Source organism: Garra rufa, chromosome 16, assembly GCF_049309525.1.
Source record: "Garra rufa chromosome 16, GarRuf1.0, whole genome shotgun sequence".
NCBI lineage: Eukaryota > Metazoa > Chordata > Actinopteri > Cypriniformes > Cyprinidae > Garra > Garra rufa.
This window is the reverse complement of record NC_133376.1, coordinates 39,969,108-39,992,100: the sequence shown is the minus strand read 5'-3', so window position 1 is coordinate 39,992,100 and position 22,993 is coordinate 39,969,108. Positions and strand designations below refer to the sequence as shown.

The 22,993-nt window shown below is 35.5% G+C and overlaps 1 protein-coding gene across 1 annotated transcript in view; it reads right to left on the bottom strand.

Annotated features, from left to right (window-relative positions):
• Positions 1 to 22,993, bottom strand: part of nr3c1 (nuclear receptor subfamily 3, group C, member 1 (glucocorticoid receptor)) — a 35,043-nt gene that overhangs the window by 1,104 nt on the left and 10,946 nt on the right. The window contains exons 3-9 of the mRNA XM_073820558.1: positions 10,139 to 10,287; positions 5,397 to 5,513; positions 4,987 to 5,271; positions 3,180 to 3,324; positions 1,987 to 2,117; positions 1,714 to 1,871; positions 1 to 757 (exon numbers count right to left, since the gene is read on the bottom strand). The exon at positions 1 to 757 is cut by the window's left edge and continues 1,104 nt beyond it. Coding sequence (XP_073676659.1) covers positions 605 to 757; positions 1,714 to 1,871; positions 1,987 to 2,117; positions 3,180 to 3,324; positions 4,987 to 5,271; positions 5,397 to 5,513; positions 10,139 to 10,287 — 1,138 coding nt within the window. The 3' untranslated portion in view covers positions 1 to 604. The remainder of the gene's footprint in view (positions 758 to 1,713; positions 1,872 to 1,986; positions 2,118 to 3,179; positions 3,325 to 4,986; positions 5,272 to 5,396; positions 5,514 to 10,138; positions 10,288 to 22,993) is intronic.

Below are 22,993 nucleotides of genomic sequence, written 5' to 3'. Positions count from 1 at the left end.
AAAAGGAAAGAAGCTAAAAAAAAGGCACATATTTTCCCTTTTCCTGTATATATGTAAATCTGTTAATGAAGTGAAGATATGACGTCATACAAAACGTATTCGTTTTCAAACCAAGCTGAAGCTGTTATCTCTGTACACATTATTGAAATTATTATTCAATCTGACGTTAAAAAGTAGGATACTCTGACTATATAATCTGCGCATACTGGACTGTAAGTGCTGTGGTGCTGCATCCGCTCCGAAAATATAAGAGACTTGTGGAACTATATCGTTTAAATGACCTTAGACAATTAGCTTTACTAATAGTTGATGCTGGGAGTCAAACACCTGAGACGACATGTATGGGATAACCTATCTGTGAGATTCGTGGTTATGTCACTTCAACAGTTCAGCCGTTTGTTAGAGCCTCTAATTACCCGTCTCTTCCTCCGACTCCACTTAATCTTGGGAGTTCTGTGCTGGGTTGCATACAGTCCCGCCCCTCAGCGCTTTCTTTCTTATCTCACACGCCTCTCTCTGCCCTTCCTCTGCTGTCCCGGTGGAGTGGGGGTGAGGGGGCGGGGTGGACGTTTTAAGGCATCGTGTCCTGCTGCCAGGAGGAGCTTCACTTCTGGTGAAAGAGCAGCGGTTTGACGCTCCCAGCTTTGAATTTTGGTAACTGGTTGCTGATGATCTCAGCGAGCATTTCGGGGAACTCCACGCTGAGGGATTTGTTCACAAAGGTGTAGAAACAGAAGTTCAGGAGTCCACCCACCATCTGAAAACACACAGAGGGGTTAGAGATTTCTATGCAGGTCAAAAGTCTCAATTTTTGGAAATCGAGACTTTTATACCATATAAAAGCTGAATAAATAGGCTTTCCATTTATGTATTTATGTTTGTTAGGATAGGACGATATTTGAGCAAGATACAACTATTAAAAAAACTGGAATCTGTGGGTGCAAAAAAAATAAATAATAATAATTCTGAGAAAATCGCCTTTAAAGCTGTCCAAATGAAGCGCTCAGCAATGCATATTTACTAATGAAAAAGTTCTGACATATTTACAGTAAATTGACAAAATATTTTTATGGAACATGATCTTTACTTAATATCCTAATGATTTTTGGCATTAAAGAAAAATCGATACTTTTGACCCAGACAATGTATTTTTGGCTATTGCTGCAAATATACCAGTGGTAAATAAGACTGGTTTTGTGGTCCAGGGTCAGACATATATTTACAGAGAAAACAGTTATTTTGAATTATAAAAATATTTCACAATATTTATGTATGTTTCAATCAAATGAATCTTGTTGAGATTGCTTTCAAAGCATTAAAAATCTTACCAACGCCAAATATTTGAACCGTAGTGTATTTTTTTTTCCATAAAACTACCAACTAGTCAATTTACATATATTTAATTTAATAAAATTTACCCTTAAGACTGGTTAACATACTGACTGTTTATAACACCGGCCCCCGATATAGTGACCCTAGCGCCATGTGTTTTTATGCTTATTGGAGTATTGCATCATCTTAGCGACATGCATAACTCTATAGGGATCAATTGTTGATTTGAGTCTCCCGAGCGATATTAGTATGACGCACAAAGTTGCTTCCTATGCACAGCGATCCAAATTAGTCTAGTGCTAAGGCTGCATCCTAAGTGAGATAGGGTTTAGAGCAGAGCCATGGATTTCTAAGAACATTATGTAAAATAAAATGCATTACGTCATGCATGGAGTCCAGTAGCTTAGTGAGCTGATAGAATCGTTGCCAGTTCTTGCTGGAGTTCTCCTCTCTCTTCACAATGGCCTTGCCGAGCTCTTTAATGTAAGACATTCGTAGCTCTTCGAACACTGACTGGCTTTTCAAACCATCCTTCGGCACTGAGAAAGCACAAAAAACATATACAAATTATTTAACATTGAATGAATTCATCTGGATCATCAGGGGAGCTGATACCATTTAGGTCAAGCATTCATGTCTTCTAAAGAAGGTCACCTGTGCTCAGAAGCAGAAGGACTTTCATGCACAGGTACTCCTCGTTAGACACTTGCAGTCTCACAAACTCATTGGAGATCTTCAGCATCTGCTCGCACTGATCAGTCATGTAGGGCAGCCTCATCCTCTCTCTGTGGATGACACACAACTATTTAGGCTTGTATGAGCAGTAAAAAGAACAGTTTTCACAAAAATTAAAATTTGCTCATCCTCCATTCAAGTTGGAGATGAGTTTTTTTTTTGTTGATTTGAAATATGTGACCCTGGACCACAAAACCAGTCTTAAGTCGCTGGGGTATATTTGTAGCAATAGCCAAAAATACATTGTATGGGTCAAAATTATTGATTTTTCTTTTGTGTCAAAAATCATTAGGGAATTAAGTAAAGATCATGTTCCATGAAGATTTTTTGTAAAACTCCTACTGTAAACCTATCAAAATTTTGATTAGTAATATGCATTGCTAAGAACTTAATTTGGACAACTTTAAAGGTGATTTTCTCAGTATTTTGATTTTTTGCACCCTTAGATTTCAGATTTTCAAATAGATGTATCTCGGCCAAATATTGGCCTATCCTAACAAACCATACATCGATAGAAAGCTTATTTATTGAGCTTTCATATGATGTATATATCTCAGTTTTGTAAAATTTAACCTTATGACTGGTTTTGTGGTCCAGGGTCACATATGTCACTTTCTCACCAATGGATCCTCCGCAGTGAATGGGTGCCGTCAGAATGAAGTTATTTCCAACTTCTATTTTGTGAAGAACAAATACCCTAATAATGGATGTGTTTTCTAAAAAATGTTTTGCTTCACAAGATGTTAACTTTAGGACTGTGGTGTGGGTTATTGTGATGTTTTTATCAGCTGTTTAGACTCTCATTCTGATGGCACTCATTCACTGCAGAGGATCCAATGCTGAGCAAGAAAATGAATGCTACATTTCTACAAATCTGATGAAGAAACAAACTCATCTACACCTTAGATGAGTACATTTTCAACAGACAACTGATTATTAGCGAGAAAGAAATGGGGGGAAAACAGCTGTGGTGTGAACTACTCTCATAGAATTAAAATGATTATTTAGCACTTTATGGTTGTCATTATCATTGCAGTTTCTATAGTGTGAACGCTTCTTTAACCTGCCAAGGAGATCATTAAAGCAAATGGCCTGTTAAATGAGATACATACTCATTGATGACCAGGTCTGGAGCAAAACACAGCATGTTTCCATTACACTGCTGGTATGACCTCCAGCCGAGTCCAAAGGACATGAGGAACAGCCAGGAACACTGCAGAAGAGTCATCTGATCATCCAGGTGAAGGTTCCTGAACCCTAAAATGTGCAAAATAAAGGCTTTAATGCATGCTGTGGTTGAAAATCTTCTACATGGCTGCGCATACAAACACTACTTCAATATAAACTCCCACCTTTAATTGTATCACACTTATTTTAATGGATTACTCCATTTTCTGATAATTTACTCCAAGATATCAATGTCTTTCTTTCTTCAGTGGCAAATAAATTCCTTTTTTGAGGATTACTTTGCAGGATTTGCTCAACAGCAGGTGCTCAATAGACTTAATGTTAAAATGCAGTTTCAAAGTTCTAGTGAAACAATCTGTCATTTTCTTAAAATTCTTTTTTTATACACTTTTTAACCAAATGCTTGTCTTGTCTAGCTCTGTGATGCACATACGTACTCTGTGCGCTCTGGTTAAAGACATTTAGGTAATGTCGACTCTTAAACTCTCATTTCATTTTGTCCTCCAAAACTTAAAAAGCGTCCTATATCACTGTTTTACCTTTTTTTGTAAAAGGTGTTTGTAAACACTGGGTCAGTACTTTTGCAGCAATGTACAGTATAATGATTCTACAGTTGGAGGAGAAAATAAGATGGGAGTTTTTCGACATGCCCTCACGTTATTGAACTGAACTGCAGAGTATGCATGCACTTGGAAGACCTAGACAAGATGAGCATTTGAGGTTAAAAAGCATATAAATTGCAATTTTTAAAAAAAGAAAATAAGAGATTGTTTCATAAGACAACGCCCTTATTCCTCAGCTGGGATCGTTTAGAGCCCTTTGAAGCTGCACTGAAAATGCATTTTTAACTTTTAATCAATTGAGCACCATTGAAGTCCAGTATATGGAGAAAAATCCTGGAACGTTTCCCTCAAAACACCAGTGTTGTTTTTGACAACCATCTTAGATTTAGTCATAGTCTTAGTCTTTTGGACTAAAATGCTTATTAGTTTTAGTCAAATTTTAGTCACTTCCATATGTGATAGTTTTAGTCTAATTTTAGTCGACGAAAAGTCAAAAAGCTTTTAGTCAAAAAAGGGGAAAAAGTAGTCTTTTAACAAATTAATGTAGGTCAGTAAGTATTTTGCTGTTGGGTAGTGTCACTTATAAGTTCTGAAAATAGCAGATCTATAGTTCAACACAATGTGAGCTTCCAGATCGACTATTTTCACCAATAATTACAATAATGAAGGAATGTTTTAAAACATAAAAGACAAACAAGGATGGAATCCTAAACGGCTTGCCATACTAGTATGGCAAAGAGTATTTAATGCTAAAACGGCTTGCCATAGCGGCAGATACTTCTTAGGTTTTAATTGGCATGCACAATAAGCAGAAATGTTGTGCATTTTAAACGTCTGACGGACCACCCACTAACATTTTCGTCTATTCTCGTCTCGTCAACGAAAACTCACACACGTCTCGTCATGTTTTAGTCATCAACGAGCCATTTTTATCTCGTCATCGTCTCGTTATCGTCATGAAAAAAAGTGACGAAAACAACACTGCAAAACACGCAACTTCTTTGCCAATGAAGAAAGAAAGACATGAACATCTTGAATGACAGGGAGGTGAGTAAATTAGCAGAAAAATGTTACTTTGGAAGAGTAATCCTTTAACATCTTAACCAACTTCGTCACATATTTTTATCGGCTAGGGGTGCATCATTACATCCTTAGTCCCAAGTTGTACCTGGCAGAGCTTTGGCCCATTTGACCGCAGAGATGACCTGCCGGCCACCCAGCCTGTTGAGAGTGGTCATGAGGCGGGTGGAGGTGTCAGGTAGGGTACTGTCGTATCCGGCGTAGATGGTGTCCGGCTCGATGGCCTTTAGCAGCGACAGCATGGTGGGCACCACCTGAGGCATGGGTTTGGGCACCAGCGCCCGGGCCTCAGGCAGCGGAGGAAGACTGCGCTCTGGAATCGATGGCTGCTGGATTACCTTTCCGGTATGACGGCCCTTCTTGGTTTTACGGGCTGAGGAAAGTTTACAACAGTTTATGCATTTCCCCTGATTGAATTCAAGTTGTGTTATACATCCACACTGACATTTGGGGACAAACTGGTGTAATTATGTAACAAGTGCAACATTTCGTGTTTACCCTCTAGGTTCATGCCTGCCATGAGGCATTTGCGGAAACGACAGGCAGGGCAGTTCTTCCGGCGGATTTTGTCAATGATGCAATCGTTCCGTCCAGCGCACAGGTAATTGTGTTGCCCTATGAGAATCAAAAATAGTGTGGATTAGACAGGATGTCTCAGGAGCCCTCATCGTGCGTGCACACATCCACATGAGCTGTCAAGAATAGTTCTGAAACCAACTGCATTGTTTGTGAATGCTATTTTTTAAATGCACATCCGTCGGTCAAATATGCAAACTTAAAATACACACTGATTAGCTGTAAAATCCTATTCAGGTCATCTGTCTGCATTAGAGTGATTTTATCAGAACACATTTCCTCTGTCAACCAGAGATGCACTTCAACACCCACAGAATAAAAAGCGTTGTGACCGACGAATGACTCATAGTACGAGTCGTCTGAAATAGACATGCAGTGAGAAATCAGATCAGGCAAAGACACTACCTAATCAGGTTGAGAAAGACAGAGGCAAATAATTACATTTTAGTTATCGCCAGTAATTTGTCTCCATCACTAGCTTTTTTGTGAAAAAGTGTGCTTAATTGTATTGAATGTGCACTTAAACCATATTTTTTATTAAATGTACTTGCGGAAAATGTGTGACCCTGGACCACAAAACCAGTTGTAAGTAGAACAGGTATATTTATACAGCATTAGCCAAAAAGACATCGCACAGGCCAAAATTATCGATTTTTCTTTTATGCCAAAAATCATTAGGATATTAAGATCATGTTCCATAAAGATATTTTTTGTACTTTTTCTACCGTAAATATATCAAAATCTAATTTTTGATTAGTAAAATGCATTGCTTAGAACTTCATTTGGACAACTTCGAAGGCGATTTTCTCAATATTTTAATTTTTTTGCACTTTCAGAATAGTTATATCTCAGCCAAATACATACATACATCAATCAATGAAAAGCTTATTTATTCAGCTTTCAGATTAAATATATACATTTCAATTAAAAAAAAAAAGACTGGTTTTGTGGTCCAGGGTCACATATATCATTAAATAAAATGCCACTTAACTGTACTTAAAGAGTGTTTTATGGCCTTTTCTTAACACTTCAATGCACTTCGCAATAAAAATAAATGAAAAGTTTTACTTTAAATAAATTTAAGTCTTTGTTTTAATATTTAATAATAACTTTCATTATTCAATATTACATTTAAAAAGTTAATATATTTATTGAATCCATTACAATGTGTAATGTATAATATATTATTTAATATATAAAAGTATTAAAATGTAACTTCATCGCTACAAATATGCAATATATTTTCAATAGACATTACATTAAAGTATGTGTTAATTTACCATAAATTAATGTCAGTACATTCAGCAGTTTAAACCATAATTCGAAGACAATCTTATATATTTACATATAAATAACCATTATGGTCATTCTGTATCAAATCAACTAAATTGCAGAAACTTTTCTGGCTCAAATCTTTCATTTTGTCAATATGTCTTTTCCTGAAGAAAGATAAACATGTATAGTGATGAAAGCCAAAATATGAAATGTCAACAATGCATTTGAGTCCTGAGTAATCCACTATTTTGTGGAGAAGGGGGTCAAAATGACCACTTCAGCAGTCTTTGTTGCATTATATGCCAATGATGACCATTCAAAAATGGAAAAAAGCACTAAGTTTTTTCTCCAAGGTTTACATGTCTATAATTTAAAAAGTATTAAAGATATCTTAATGCCCTCTTAGATATTGGATCTTAACAACCTTCCTTTTTGCATTTTCAGTTTTAAGGCTCTATATGGTTCAGTTCTAGAGATATTGGGATCTCAATATGGCTCCAGGAGTAAATTGTTAAACTGTACACATTTTCAGCAGCCAGAAACCAAATGTGGGTCACTTTGCATTCAACTGATACTTTTTCCTATTAAAAAAGAATGTCTGAAGAACAAATAATGTTGAAACGAGAAAAGTATCTTGTTTCCCTCTGTCAAAACAACTGCAAGAACATACCCATCTCTGTGCCATAAATATTATTTTTTCAAAGTTTGCGTGCCTGTAACTTAAGAATTAAAGAAATCTCAATGTGTGACCTTGGACCACAAAACCAGTCATAATGGGCAGTTTTTTCTGATTAAATAAGCTTTCAATTAATGCATGATTTGCTAGGATAGGACAATGTTTGGCGGAGATACAACTTTTTGAAAATCTGAAATCTGAAGGTGGGAAAAATTCTAAATATTGAGAAAATTGCCTTTAATGCCGTACAAATTAAGTTCTTAGCATTGCATATTACCAGTCAAAAAACAAGTTCTGATATATTTATGGTGTGAAAATTACAAAATATTTTAATGGATCATGATCTTGACTTAAAGGTCCCATATTGTACACATCTCTGGAGGTTTATTTTAGTTGTTGATGTCCTTAAGAATATATATTTGCGGTATAAGTGCCAAAATCCATCTCAATGTATTTTTACAGCTCTTTTTTATTAGCTCTGTCAAGAACAGCTAGATTTTGGCTCATCTAATTAATATTCATGAGCCTCTCTTCTGATTGGCCTGTTTTCTGAGTGACGCACAGCCAAGCCAACCACAAGTAACTACGGTCATGTATGCTTTAGCCTGTTTCTTCCTTTTTCAAACACCGGATGCAGTAAGCTACGTATCTGTTGCTTTAGTAAAGCCCCTTTCACAATGCGCGCTGATTCCGGAAAAATACGGGAACGAGCGCTGTGTGAAGAAAAGCCAGAACCGAATGCCATAAAGGCAGTGTTGTAGTGATGATGCACGTTATTGTGCGACTCTTCACGACAAAAAAATATGTGCAAAGTGGAATAAAGCAGCGATCAGGGAGCTCCCCACTCTCAGCACTGAAGCACAGATTGTTCGTCAGGTAAGTTTCAGTTTAGTGAAACGTACGCGTCGCATTACATCTCACATCCAAACGTCACATGTCTTTATGGGTTGTGTGTAAAGCACGCACAGATTCCGGAAAACAACTGTGAATGAACCAAATTAAACAATTCCGGACACATTATCCGTGTATTTTCCGGAATCGCTGTGTGAAAGAGGCTGAAGCTGACGTGCCACTGGTCTCTTATATTCACGTTGTTCGGAAGCTTGTGCAATGAAGTAGTTTCCACAGCATTTTCTCGACTTGTTTCCGTGTTGTTGCTTAGCAATAAAATGGACACGATGTTGTCAGGGTTTCACAAAAGAAGGGTGGGACAGTGATTGGTGCTCGGGGTGGTGACTGAAGGCAGATCGGACGTCACATTTTTACGGAAGTCACAGCAGCTCGTGAAAAGGAACAGCTACTTTAAAGGATAACTATTGCCAAAATCCAACCTGGGCTGTTTTTTTTATGTAAACAAGACAAACTTATATCTAAAAGCATAATTACGACAAACGAGCCGTTTTTGAGATTGACCGTGATTTCGTTTTGTGGTCAATGGCCGGTGAATGGGAGTACTAGGGGCATAACATTGAGCAAATCAAAATCAATATTTTTGCAACACTAAGAAGGCTCGACACACCATAAAACTTTGCTCGAAGTATGGCCTGGGTCTCTACACATGAACTCCAGCATTGAGAACATTGTTTGTGTACACAGAGTTTACTAAAAAGAAAGTTTTTGAACAACTCACTTTCACTGTTTGAGTTTCCGCTCTCAGCCGTCTTGCAAGTCAAGAAGTGTCGATCTCCGAATGCGAATGAATGGACTCCATAGGATGAAATATTAGGCTTATATGAGGCTCTTTTTACAACTACAAGGTTAATATTGTTTTTCACTTGCGACAAAACAACGAATTAGCCGTGCATTTATATGGAAATATGCTTTAGGAGCTATCCATCCTCGCATTCGGAGATCGACACTTCTTGACTGGCAAGTTGTTCAAAAACTTTCTTTTTAGTAAACTCTGTGTACACAAACAATGTTCTCAATGCTCGAGTTCATGTGTAGAGACCCAGGCGATACTTCAAGCAAAGTTTTATGGTGTCGAGCCTTCTTAGTGTTGCAAAAATATCGATTTTGATGCGCTCAAAGTTATGCCCCTAGTACTCCCATTCACCGGCCATTGACCGCAAAACGAAATCACGGTCAATCTCAAAAACGGCTCGTTTGTAGTAATTATGCTTTTAGATATATGTTTGTCTCAATTACAGTAAAAAAAAAAAACAGCCCAGGTTGCATTTTGGCAGTATTTATCCTTTAAGCAGGCTGTGTGCAGTTTACTGTGAGTTTTGAAACTCATATGGTAGTTACATAGCCCCTAGACCTTAGTTATCATGAAAAGCCAGGAAATTTCAATTTTGACAATTTGGGACCTTTAAAATCCTAATAATTTTTGGCATAAAAGAAAAATAGTTTTTGACCCATACAGTGTATTGTTGGCTTTTGCTACATATATAGCCACGCTACTTAAAACTGGTTTTGTGGTTTAACATATGATTTAAGATTCTAATTCTTAATAAACTTCTCTTTAGGAATCTTAATTTTCAAGGCCATGTATGGTTCAGTGCCAGAGATATGGGAATCTCAATGCAGCTCCATGTCCAGACTGAATACTACCCATTTTCATCAGATTACTCTGTCAATATTCATCCATGACATTTAACATTTTGGTTTGACAGAGAAAAATTTGACACTTTAAAAAAAAAAGGAATGCACAGTAAATACATTAAAAGCCACAGACATGAAAAAAAAAACAGTGTCAGGACTTTCTCACCTTCAACTGCTCTCTTAAAGAAGACTTTACAGCTTCCGCAGGTGAGGACTCCATAATGGCAGCCTGAAGCTTCATCGGAGCAAACGAGACAGCTCTTGTGTGTGCCGGACTTCCCAGCAGCTGAGGATGTGCCAGTGCTGTCTTCAGATCTGAAAACACAGAAAACATGTATATTAATAAACACAAATATTGTATAATGCTTTTGAATGATTAATTAATATTCTTCAGCCAGGAATTAACCATTAGCACACATTCTCTTATACCTTTTTACTATTTTCTAACACAGTTTCAGCCTGCTCCAACGCCAATGCAATGATTATGTAACAAGAGGATGAGAGACTGGCCACCAGGAGGCGACAGCTGAACATAGCCTAAATGTTTTAACTCAGCTACACCTCCACACTGGCTACCAAGCCACATTTGCAACGCCTACACGCGCATTCAGTGTGAAAGAAAGACAATGAGTAGAGAATATGAGTAGGGCTGCACAGTGTAGTAGATGCATGCAAATATATCAAGTGAAGCAGGGCGAAAAATAGGAGAGGACAGTTGCATATCCTCTTTAGACAACATGATATATGTCAAATAAACAGCTGTAATAACAATGATTTTGAGTCCATACAGGTTAGAATTAAATGAAAATATAGTACTAAATAGATTTGCATGAGAGTCAAAGACGTTAAGATGTCCGCGTCAAAAGAAATTTACAAAAGTGATTTCATGTCTATAGAAAGCACATTAAATGTAAGTAAAGTGTCTACTTTTAAGGATCCAAATTTTTTCAAAAAGCTTTTGAAAAATAAAATGTCAAAATTGGGTTGAAATAATGTTACATTGTCATTCAATGTAACAATATTTACGTAAAAATTCAAACTTATTCTGAGTTGTACATATTAAAATATACAAAATAATAAGGAAGCATGTTCAATTTTATTGTGTTTTAAAACAATATGGGCAAAACCTAGAATAGTTTATATGTAGAAAAAATATGTCATAAGTTGATTTTTGTTGTAAATATGCCTGACAAGACTTATACTGAATGACATTTTAGTGGGTGTCTTCTGTAAATTAAGAAAAAAAGTATGATATTTATTTTTTGCTCAATAAAACAAAAATGCAATTCAATTAAACATAAAACTTTTTAAAAAATTTGGAAAAACAACAATTTAAAGCATTATTACACATTGTTTTTATGCTTAAAAACAATAAGGGACTGCTTTACTGTATTCACATGTGAGGGAAACAACATGAAAATACAAAGCGAGACATGTTGCAAACAAGCCTAAACATGCCAGTCTTGTTAGGCACAAAACGAATGCGTTTAAAAATAGTTTCACTTCATATTAGTTTTATCTAGTGTTTTGACTCACATGTTATGAAATGTGAAGTTGTTTTTGCTCAGACGCCTGTTTTATTGCATCGTTATCAATAATCTTATCTTTTGGTTTGCATCCATCAAGTTCCAAATAAATAATTGAACGAGATACCTGCCGTTCGTTATTTGTGTTGTTTTATTGATCTTACTAGATGTGCTACACGGTTATGCAATATATAGATTTATACACTTGTTAGGCTCATCTACTGCTTACCGTCTCAGCATGCATTTTATTGCCTTTAAAAAAAAAAAAAATAGACTTATAGAAGCGTAAAAGAAGCAACTTGTGCGTGCACGCTCTAAGTTTTATTAGCATCATGTCATACATTTCAAGCTCAACCTGATCTCTATCATCTAGAAAACATTTTAATAATAGTTTCAGTCTGTTCCAGGGCTTTTCAACTGTTGGCCTGGAGGCCAAATGTGGCCCTGAGATTAGATGAGCCCTGCTCTATTCAGTGAGCAAAACATTATGCATCAGAAAACAAAACAGCTGTGTCAAAAACCATCACCACCTGTAACACAATGCCAAACGATGGGAGGATGTATGACAAGGGAGGAAACAAAGGATTACCTTGAAAATCAATTAATCTGGTGATTAAAGAATGATTACACAACTAATCATTGTTTATTTCAATGACTAACCAGTAGGCTTTGATCAATCACTTCTTAAAGTATTGAGCTATACATTTTTATACACACATAGAGCTGCTTTATAGAAGAAAATCAAGTTGTAATTCTACCTGAAAGTGAAAATAATGCAGTTTTTCATGTTTAATATGAAAAAGCTGAATGCTTTAAAGCAGTCTATTGCAAAAAAGTGTTATAGAGGGTTTGCACTTACGCTTGGGATCAGTAATGTTTTTTAAATAAGTTTCTTATGCTCATCAAGGCTGCATTTATTTGATCAAAAATATAGAAAAAAACTGTACTGTTTCTAAAAGTTAGTACAATATAAAATAATGTTTTTTTAAAATATACTTTAAAATATAAATTATTACTGTGATGCAAAGCTGAATTTTAATCAGCTGTTATTCCAGTCTTAAGTGTCACATGATCCTTCAGAAATCATTCTAGTATGCTGATTTATTATTAGAATTATCCATGTTGAAAACAGTTGTGCTGCCAAATATTTTTTGAAACCTGTGATTCCTTTTTTTAGGATTCTTTGATGAATAACACATTAAAAAGAACAGCATTTATTCAAAATATAAATCTTTTCTAACAATGTATATCTATGCTATCATGTTTTATTAATTTAAGACATCCTTGCTGAATAAAAGTATTCATTTCTTTCAAAAAAAGAAATTAAATGTACTGACCCCAAACTTTTAAACAGTAGAGTATATTGCTAGAAAAGTTTTCTATTTTTAATAAACAGGCTGGCGCAAGACCATGGGAAGCAGATGAGTCCTCTGCAATCTGACTTTGATGCAACATGATGGAACTTTAGCAATATTGACACACTATTGTCGTATTTTATACTGTAAAGTTGCTTTGACACAACTTATAAATAATCTTGACTCATGAATAAATGCTGTTCTTTTAAACCTTGCATTGGTCATAGAATACTGAAAAAAAAAAAAAAAAAAAAAAAAGTATCACAGGTTCCAGAAAAATTAAATAAAATAAATTAAGCAGCACAACTGTTTCAACACTGATAATAAATCAGCATATTAAAATGATTTTTGAAGGATCATGTGACACGGAAGACTGGAGTAATGATGCTAAAAATGTAGCTTCGTATCACAGGAATAAATTACATTTAAAAAAATCCATATAGAAAACAGTTATTTTAAATTTGAAAATAATATATCACAACATTAATTTTTTTCTGTATTTTTGATCAAATAAATGCAGCCTAGATGAGCATAATAAACGTTCTTAAAATCCATTAAAAATCGTACTAATCCCAAACTTTGTACGTCACGATACTAAATTATGGGACAAAGGGCTTGAAAGCTGCTAAATCATATGGAGAAGGACTTAGTAAGCAGGAAAGGGCACAATATTTCGACAAACTCAGGTTAATAGGCGATAAAGATACATATGAGCAGCATTAGCCTAATATTTCACCTACCTGACCGTAAATGAGAACAAACACGAATGATTTCAAGATTCTTGCTCTGGAAATCCTGGTTCAGTTTGGCCAACCACAAACGCAGACGGGATCGCGGACTCCATTCATAAAAACGGACTTTACTATAGGGCGGAATGCCGCGGAATTCGTCGATTTTTGGACCAATAAATAAAAAGTTGGTCTGTTAATTAAGTCAGATCGCGATATGGACTAGTGTCTGTGAAAACAAAAATGCAAAAGACCGTTTCAATATGAATCCGATATGTTCCGTTTGCCTCTTTATGTATGAATGGAGGGGACGCGTTTTATTTTTTACTACACGCATACTGCACACGTGACGCTCCCGCTAATGTTTGGCCTTTGCATCTCACATGAACAGACAAACTCCAATAAATACATCTCCAAAGCTGCTGTGAGTGTCACTTTTTGTCAATTTTACCGTTTCATTAGTGAAACTAGCATCATTCATACTGTATTACACACTGAAACTTCACACGGCAACCTGTCAAAATAAAAGTGCGGTTTAACATGTAACAGAACAATATTAGTCTTGTATTACTGTGCAGTATAATGTAGGTGTTTATATGTTCACATTTAAATAATTTACATTAAACAATATATATGATAAAAAATAAAATAAAGAGTCACCACTTAATTGTTGAAAAAATACTATTATTATTAAACCTTTTTTTTAACTGAATATAATTTTTCTTCTATGTATTAATTTTAACAGTAAAGCTCGGTTTATTTTTATTTTTAAAAATAAATCAGTGATTTTGCTTTCATTTGATTATTAGAAAAATTAAAACAAGAATTTCTGAAAAAAAAAAAAAGATTGTAAGGCCCTATTGTTCAAAATGTTGAAAGTTTTGGACTTATTTTTTTCACTTAAATAAATATTTTTGTTATTACACAAAGTATAGACTAAAGTACCGGGAAAGAAGTAATGTTGGCTACTGGCAACCAGCAATCTGTGCAGAAATAAATATTATCAGCCAAGTACTTTGCAACAACCTCTGACCTGTGGTCAAGCCGGACTTCTGGGCAGGGGCGTTGCTAGACCCTTTTTACTGGGGCACGTGCTCCAGTAAAAATATGCAGTGCCCCAGTAAAATCTAAAATTTGAGTTATAATTTGTTGATAATCCCAAAATAAAGACATTAAACTACATGTAACAACTGAATTAACGAGTAATGGGGCCTGTGCCCCAGTAGAGCTTTAGGTCTAGCAACTCCCCTGCTTCTGGGCCATACATTAGCTTGACCATTCACTTCATCCACAATGAATGGGGTTTGAATTGAGGATTAAGAGATAATTAAGTGCATATTGTGACTTTAGACTTATGTTTACATTTTAATTATTTGAGTTTTCCATGGTTGTTGACATTTCTGTCTTAATAACTGAGGGGATTATGATCAGAGGCAGGTTAAGTTTAAAATAAAAATGCTTGAGTGTAATATTTTTCTCCTGGTCCTTATTTTAAATGGGTCATAAAAATATCAATAATTATCGATATCGACCGATATGAAACACTGATATCGTGATATAGTTTTCAGCCATATCGCCCAGCCCTACCTTGAGCTAAAGATTTTCAAATATATCTCAGCCAATTTTTATTTATTTAGCTTTAAGTTTACATATAAATCTCCATGTCAAAAAAAATGTACCCTTATGACTGGTTTTGATAGGGTCACATGAGATTAAATGGCTATTTGACAACAATAATATTGTCGATAATGTTGACTACTTGTTTCAGCCCTAGGTGGAATTTTAGCTAGAAAATTATTACATAATTTCCTGTTTGCTGCAGGGAAAAAACACTTTAATATTTATAAAAGAAATGACATTTCGATTAAAACTCATGAGGTCGTTTTTTAAACGAGGCATGCATGGATGAATTGTTCACAATAAGATCCATAACATGCATTTAGAAAATAAAGGAGGTGAATTTCCTTCTCACGCCGCCTTTACATATAAATCAGCCTGACCTTGCGAGTTTGAAAATGAAGATACCTGTGGCTACAATCTCACTCTCTCCATCTTATGTTTACTTATTTATAGACTGCATTTGATGGCCACAAAGCACGTGACCTCCTCCACGTTATCCATCTGCTAGTGATGTATTGATCCCAACAGTCCTTGCTATTTATTGATCACAGACGGCTGAGAATCTCTCAGTTCATATTAGTCTATTTGTTGTAATAGCTATCATAATCATTTGGCACATAAAGACATTTTGCAAAAGGTTGCGAGTTTTAATCAACGTCTATTTAACAGAAATAGCCAATTTGTGGCTAAAGTCTTTAGTCTCCCAAGATCGGAGAGCAAAAGCAGCTATAAAAAAAAGGAAATAGTGCCTACCCCGAGGAGAAACACATGAAAACAGAAAGAGGAAGTTGAGCATGCCATCGCTGCATCTGATATTTTTTTTAAAGCTTTTTTTTCCCTTATGAATCAGGCCACAAGTACAAACACCCTGCATTTGAAACATCAATTATTAAAATAAAACTTTAAATTGTTCCATGAATATAATCACAACAAGAGAAGCTTTCCTTCTATTTTGCACAGGTGACTCATCAGGTTTGCAAAAAAAATTAAAAAAACTAAAATGTGGGTCACATTTACTTTGCAACCAGTCTAACCACATTGGTCTGCTCAAGCAGAAATACAGTTACATTATCTGAATTCTTCTTAATAAAATGTCACTAGGTTCACACAGAAATTGTTAGTGCAGCAAGTGAAAAATATTCCAAGGAATTTTATAAATAACACAGGCAAGCGTGCTGTTGTGCTGAATATTGGGACTGGCCGATAAAACAATAATTTTAATTATTGCAATATAATTTTCCTTGCCAAAACTATAACAACAGTTCAATACATTGTTTATGCACCAAAAGTGGTACACAATTTATTTCGGTACATCATTTATTCACTAAAATGGTGCAAGTTTACTAAAGCAAGTGCATTTATTTTATGCACCGAAATAAAAATTCTTGGCCAAAGCCGAACAAAATTGCACACGATTACCACAGAAAAACACGGTTTTCATGTTCTTCCCCCATGTATTTTGCCAATTATTTTCACCATTGCATAAATTAAATAGCCAATATTTGCTTTTTACAGTTTTGTCTTGCTTTTCAAAGAAAAAATCAATTACAAAACAACAATTTAATACTTTACTAATATTAATAAGTTAGTAAAATAAAGTCCTTTGGCCATTTTTAAGACCCCCTTCTTATATCAGGCATGTGCTTTTAACAGAGTAGAATAATCACGGCTGATATAAAAGAATAAAATAGAATAAAAAAAAGAATAAAAGAACGGCTGTTAATTCTTGTCCAACTTGTTAATGAAAACAAGAATAAAATCAAAGGAAAATGTGGATTTGGTATGACCTCCAAAACCCCCCCAAAAAAAGATGCAAATAAATGCAGTGTGTTTATGTTCCAAAGGCAGATTGCCGGCAACAGACATTTTATCTCTTTATCTATTTTTTAATGATTTTACTGGTTATAATGGGAATCGTATTAGTTTTAATGGAAACTGTAATTGTGCCTGTTGGTCTCTGCTGGTAATTGGTAACTTTCTTTTGGTGGCTTGTTAAAACCACTAAATCGTAATGGAATATGTCCAAAACACAACAGGAAAACATGTTTTAATGGTTAAAAGTGGGTGGTTAGTAATGTTTGTAATGGTATTTGTAGTAGAAACCATTAGAATTTCTGTGATAATTATTATTATTATTATTTTTTTTTTTCCAGCAAGGAGGGACAGTTTGTTATTTGGTCTTAGTTACTTAGGAGTCCTCCTCACTACTAACATTTTACAGATTTAGGAGTTAGTTTTGGTGCTAAAACACTTTGTGAAACAGTCTTAGAGCAAAAATTTAGGAGTCCTAAATTTACGATTGACAAGCCCCACTATTTTTAAGATTTTCTCCTAAATTGGCAAGTTATGAGCTACTTTTAGCCTTAAAGGAACACTCCACTTTTTTTGGAAATGGGCTCATTCTCCAACTCCCCCCGAGTTAATAAGTTGAGTTTTACCATCTTGAAATCCGTTCAGCCGTTCTCCTGTTCTGGCGATATCACTTTTAGCATAGCTTAGCATAGATCATTGAATCCTATTCAACCAATAGCATTGCGTTCAAAAATGACCAACGAGTTTCGGAAAATGTAAAGCTGCGATTTTCTAGGCCGATAAGATTAGGAACTACACTTCCATTGCGGCGTAATAGTCAAGGAGACATAACATGGCCGAAGCAGGCGCAGTAATATCACGCAGCACATGTGCAAATGCTAACCTAGCTGGGAACTAATTTCAGGCGCTGCGTGATAATACTCCGCCTGCTTTGGCCATGTTACGGCAGCAAACTTCCTTGACTATTACGCCAGAATGGGAGTGTAGTTCCTAAACTTATCGGCCTAGAAAATCGCAGCATTGCATTTCCACCGGTCTTAGTACACGATATAACTACAGAAGAGTCAAGTTTTAAATAGGAAAAATATCGAAACTCGGTCATTTTTTAACGCGATGCTATTGGTCTAATAGGATTCAATGATCTATGCTAAGCTATGCTAAAAGTCATATCGCCAGAACAGGAGAACGGCTAAATGGATTTCAAAACAGTAAAACTCAACTTATTAACTCGGGGGGAGTTGGAGAATGAGCCTATTTCCAAAAAAAGTGGAGTGTTCCTTTAAGGCTAGACACTGCAGGTGAATAGTGTAAAAAATTTAACTAATAGTTATGACCTTACCTAGTTGATTGATTACATTGATAATTGCAAACATTTTTTGTATGACAAGTTTTCTAAAATGTAACGTTTAAATATGCAGGCATTATTTAATGAAATATGCGCTATCCTGCATACATTTCTAAAACAAAAATCTAAACACTGGATGAAGTCGGTTTCAAAATTCTTGTTTGATTTTTTGACATATTAGAGTCAAAAGGTTTTACAGAGGGGATTTTTTTCATTTCGTCACTCCATAATTCAGAAAAAAAATTGAAAGAACAGACAGGAAACACTATTATTTTTTTTTAAACATTTTTTGAGGAATAAAATGTATAAAATCAAGCAAATTATATATGAACAAAGCCCTCTGTAAAAACCTTCAGGATATAGACGGGAATAAAAATTTAAAGTTTGCTGTGTGTACCGTAAGTGCTACTGAAGTGGAGATTTATCTCTCAGTGTAAGAGAAAAAACTCATTTTGAAACAACGGCCTTTAAAAATATGTATATCTACTGACAGAAATAGATAAAGTGCTATAAAAGAAATGCTTAACAGTATTTTTGGATGTTTTCTTTCCACTAATCTAAAAAAACACTATGAAAAACCAAAAAGTCCTAAATCTCAAATTTGACAGGTGCATAAAAAATGCATTTTTGCCTGCAGCATATCCCCTTAAGATGTTTTGTGAATACCGGCCCAGGTTTCTAAAACGTTCATTTATGTGACCCTGGACCACAAAACCAGTCATAAGGTTAAATTTTACAAAACTGAGATATATACATCATATGAAAGCTCAATAAATAAGCTTTCTATTGATGTATGGTTTGTTAGGATAGGACAATATTTGGCCGAGATACAGCTATTTGAAAATCTAAAATTTAAGGGTGCAAAAAATCTAAATACTGAGAAAATCACCTTTAAAGTTGTCCAAATTAAGTTCTTAACAATGCATATTACTAATCAAAAATTACATTTTGACAGGTTTACAGTAGGAATTTTACAAAAAATCTTCATGGAACATGATCTTTACTTAATTTCCTAATGATTTTTGACATAAAAGAAAAATCAATAATTTTGACCCATACAATGTATTTTTGGCTATTGCTACAAATATACCCCAGCGACTTAAGACTGGTTTTGTGGTCCAGGGTCACTTATAACCAAAAATCTGCCTTTGAACTTAAAGGATTAGTTCACTTTCATAACAATGCACAGATAATGTACTCACCCCCTTGTCATCCAAGATGTTCATGTCTTTCTTTCCTCAGTCGTAAAGAAATGGTGTTTTTTTTTTTTTTTGAGGAAAACATTTCAGGATTTCTCTCTTTATAATGGATATGGATGGCGCCCCGAAGTTTGAACTTCCGAAATGCACTTTAAATGCAGCGCAAAGGCTCTAAACGATCCCAGTCGAGGAGGAAGGGTCTTATCTAGCGAAACGATCGGTTATTTTCAAAATAAATTGAGAATTTATATACTTTTCAACCTCAAATGCTCGTCTTGTCTCATCTCTGCGCAGCGCATGCGAAGTCTGTGTGATTGGGGTAAATACAGTTAGGGTATGTCGAAAAACTCCCATCTCGTTTTCTTCCCTAACTTCCAAGTCACCTTAGATCCCTGCAAAAGTACCGACATAGTGTTTACAAAGTGAACATACAAAGAAACTCAAATGCCCTTTATATAAAAAAAAAAAGGTAAAAACAGCATTGTAGGACGATTTTGACTTTGAAGACATAAACGAGATGGGAGTTTTTAGACATCCCCTAACTGCATTGACCCAGATTCTACTGACTACACATTCACTGCGCAGAGACCAGACAAGACCAGCATTTGAGGTTAAAAAGTATATAAATTGTCAATTGGTTTCGAAAATAACCGATCGTTTCGCTAGATAAGACCCTTCCTGCTCAGCTGGGATCGTTTAGAGCCTTTACGCTGCATTTAAACTGCATTTCGGAAGTTCAAACTTCAGGGCGCCATCTATATCCATTATAAAGAGAGAGATCCTCAAAAAAAACAATTTCTTTACGACTGAGGAAAGAAAGACATAAACATATTGGATGACAAGGGGGTGAATACATTTTCTGTACATTGTTGTTATGAAAGTGAACTAATCCTTTAAAAGAAATAACGATTATCAATATCAACTGATATAAAAAATGTGGCTATATTTCCCAACCCTAATGTGCCTTATTCGTTTATTATACTTTGGTCTGTCCTCCAGGACTCTGCATGCATGTAGTACAGACTGCTATATTAATTACGATGGAGGAGTTTCAGCTTTGCCGCCGTCGGCCTGCACCGTATAGACGCTAGGAAATCTCTGCTCGGCCCAGCTGCGACGCACAAGAGAAAGTAGGTCAAACCAATGGCACTCTGAGTGTTTCAGTCGGCTTGATCTCTATGTGCTAAAGCACTTCTAACACAGAGGTGATTTACATCCATTATCCACTTCTGCTGACTGGCAAGATTTATTGCTCTACAGGAACCGAACCGAGACGGTGAAAGAGCGAGCAAGCAAGAGAAAGGAGGAAATAAAAGAGAGAGAGAGCAAGAAAAAGAGCGAGCCTGCCCTCTTTAATGGCTGTAGTTAAACCAAGGTTGGCCGTCGTGTCAAATATACGCGATGACTAACCGGTCTGATATTCTTAATGCCGAAATGCTGTGATATAGCTTCCCAGTAGCTGAAATAGATTCCAGTGTAGAGGTCTGGGAAGTTGGTTTTGGGTAACAGAAACCAGTCAAAGTCGTTACTAGTCGTTGTATTTTTAGCAATGATGGACTAAACAGCATTAAGGACTTTTTTATTACTAATGCAGATCATAAAAAAGAAAAATAATGCCATTGATTTATTTAGTATGTTAAAGAAACTACTGATCAGTTTAAAAGATACTGCACATCTTATTAAAACTTTATGAGGCCCAATAAATGCTAGTGTAATATGGCTAAAATAAAAGACATTGAACCACTAATAAGAAATTAGATAATTAGGATTAAATGTTTTAGTTTATCCTTTTTTGGCCTTGCCCATATGGAGAATACAATTATGAGCCACAAGCAAACATATTATTTAATTTAAAACATCTGTTTTCTATGTGAATTTATTGTAAAATGCAATTTATTCCTGTGATCAAATCTGAATTTTCAGTATCATTACTCTAGTCTTCAGCATCACATGATCCTTCAGAAATCATCCTAATATGCTGATTTGCTGCTCAAGAAACATTTATTTTTATTTTTATTATCAATATTTAAAACAGTTGAATATATATATATATATATATATATATATATTTTTTTTTTTTTTTTTTTTTTTTTTTTAAAGAAATGAATACTTTTATTTAGCATAGATGCTTTAAATTGATCAAAAGTGATGACAAAGACATACAAAAGATTTCTATTTCAGATAAATGGTGCCCTTCTGAACTTTCTATTCATCAAAGAAACCTGGAAAATATTATACTCAGCTGTTTTTAACATAATAATAATAAATGTTAGAATCAAAATATCAGAATGATTTCTGAAGGATCATGTGACTGGAGTAATGATGCAAAAAATTCAGCTTTGAAATCACAGGAATAAATTACATTTCAAAATATATTCAAATAGAAAACAGTTATTTTAAATAGTAAAAATATTTTAAAAATTTACTCCTTTTGCTGTACTTTGAATCAAATAAATGCAGGCTTGTGAAGCAAAAGAGACTTCATTCAGTGCTCTGTGTGTAAAATACCGAGCGTGTTATTTTCTAACGGCATCTGGAGCGTCTCTATGTTTGGCATCTGGAATGGAGTCTCAATGTTCAGCCACAAGTGTCATCCAAGCAAACAGCACCTGGGCAATGGAAATAAAAGCAACTGCAAGTATGTTTTCATTGTAGTAACACAGTTTCTTTTCTATGTAAAATGAACGCAGGCTGGCTTTGTATAAACCTTGTATTTACAGTGTTTGCAGAAGAGCGTGACAGTCTCCATACATTTCCAAGATCAGCCTCAGGGCTTTTTTCCTTTTTCAGAAAACCTATATTTTCTCTATTTCAAAGGTCCTTATTGTGGAACCGGTTAAGCAGAGTTAAAAATATTCCGGTGGGTGTGCGCTGGAGGGAGGAGAGGAGCGAGAGTCTAGGAGGAGAAAGAGAAAACAAGCTACTTATTCAGAGTTGCCGTCCATGTTGACTCATATAAAGCCAAGAACGATTTGAGCAAAGCGTTCAGGAAGAATTTCTGAGTCACTATAAATCAAAAGGGTTTGGCTCAATTAGATCCTCATTCACGATGGAGAGAGTCACGGAGAAGAAAACACACCGCAAAACAAAAGGGGTGTGAACCGATTCGATGCTTGCGTGAGAAACTCCGCTGACCTGAAACCAACCATGTTTGCTGCATAGCATGCACATGACAGAGAGAGAGAGAGACAGGCAAACAAAGAGAGTGAGAGACAGACAGCTCCTGTCTAAGCTGGCTGCAGCCACTAAATGTCACACAGGTTGGGACGCAGTCACAAACAAGCCAGTTCTCCCACACAAAACCTGCAGACCACAAAGGCCTGATAATTGAGCCCACATGTAAATTAAAGATGAAACCTCTCTAGTGTTTCACCATCTGTTCCTGCTCTCTGTGACTGAACCGCGAACTGACTGTTTTCCTATCCAGAACCAACAA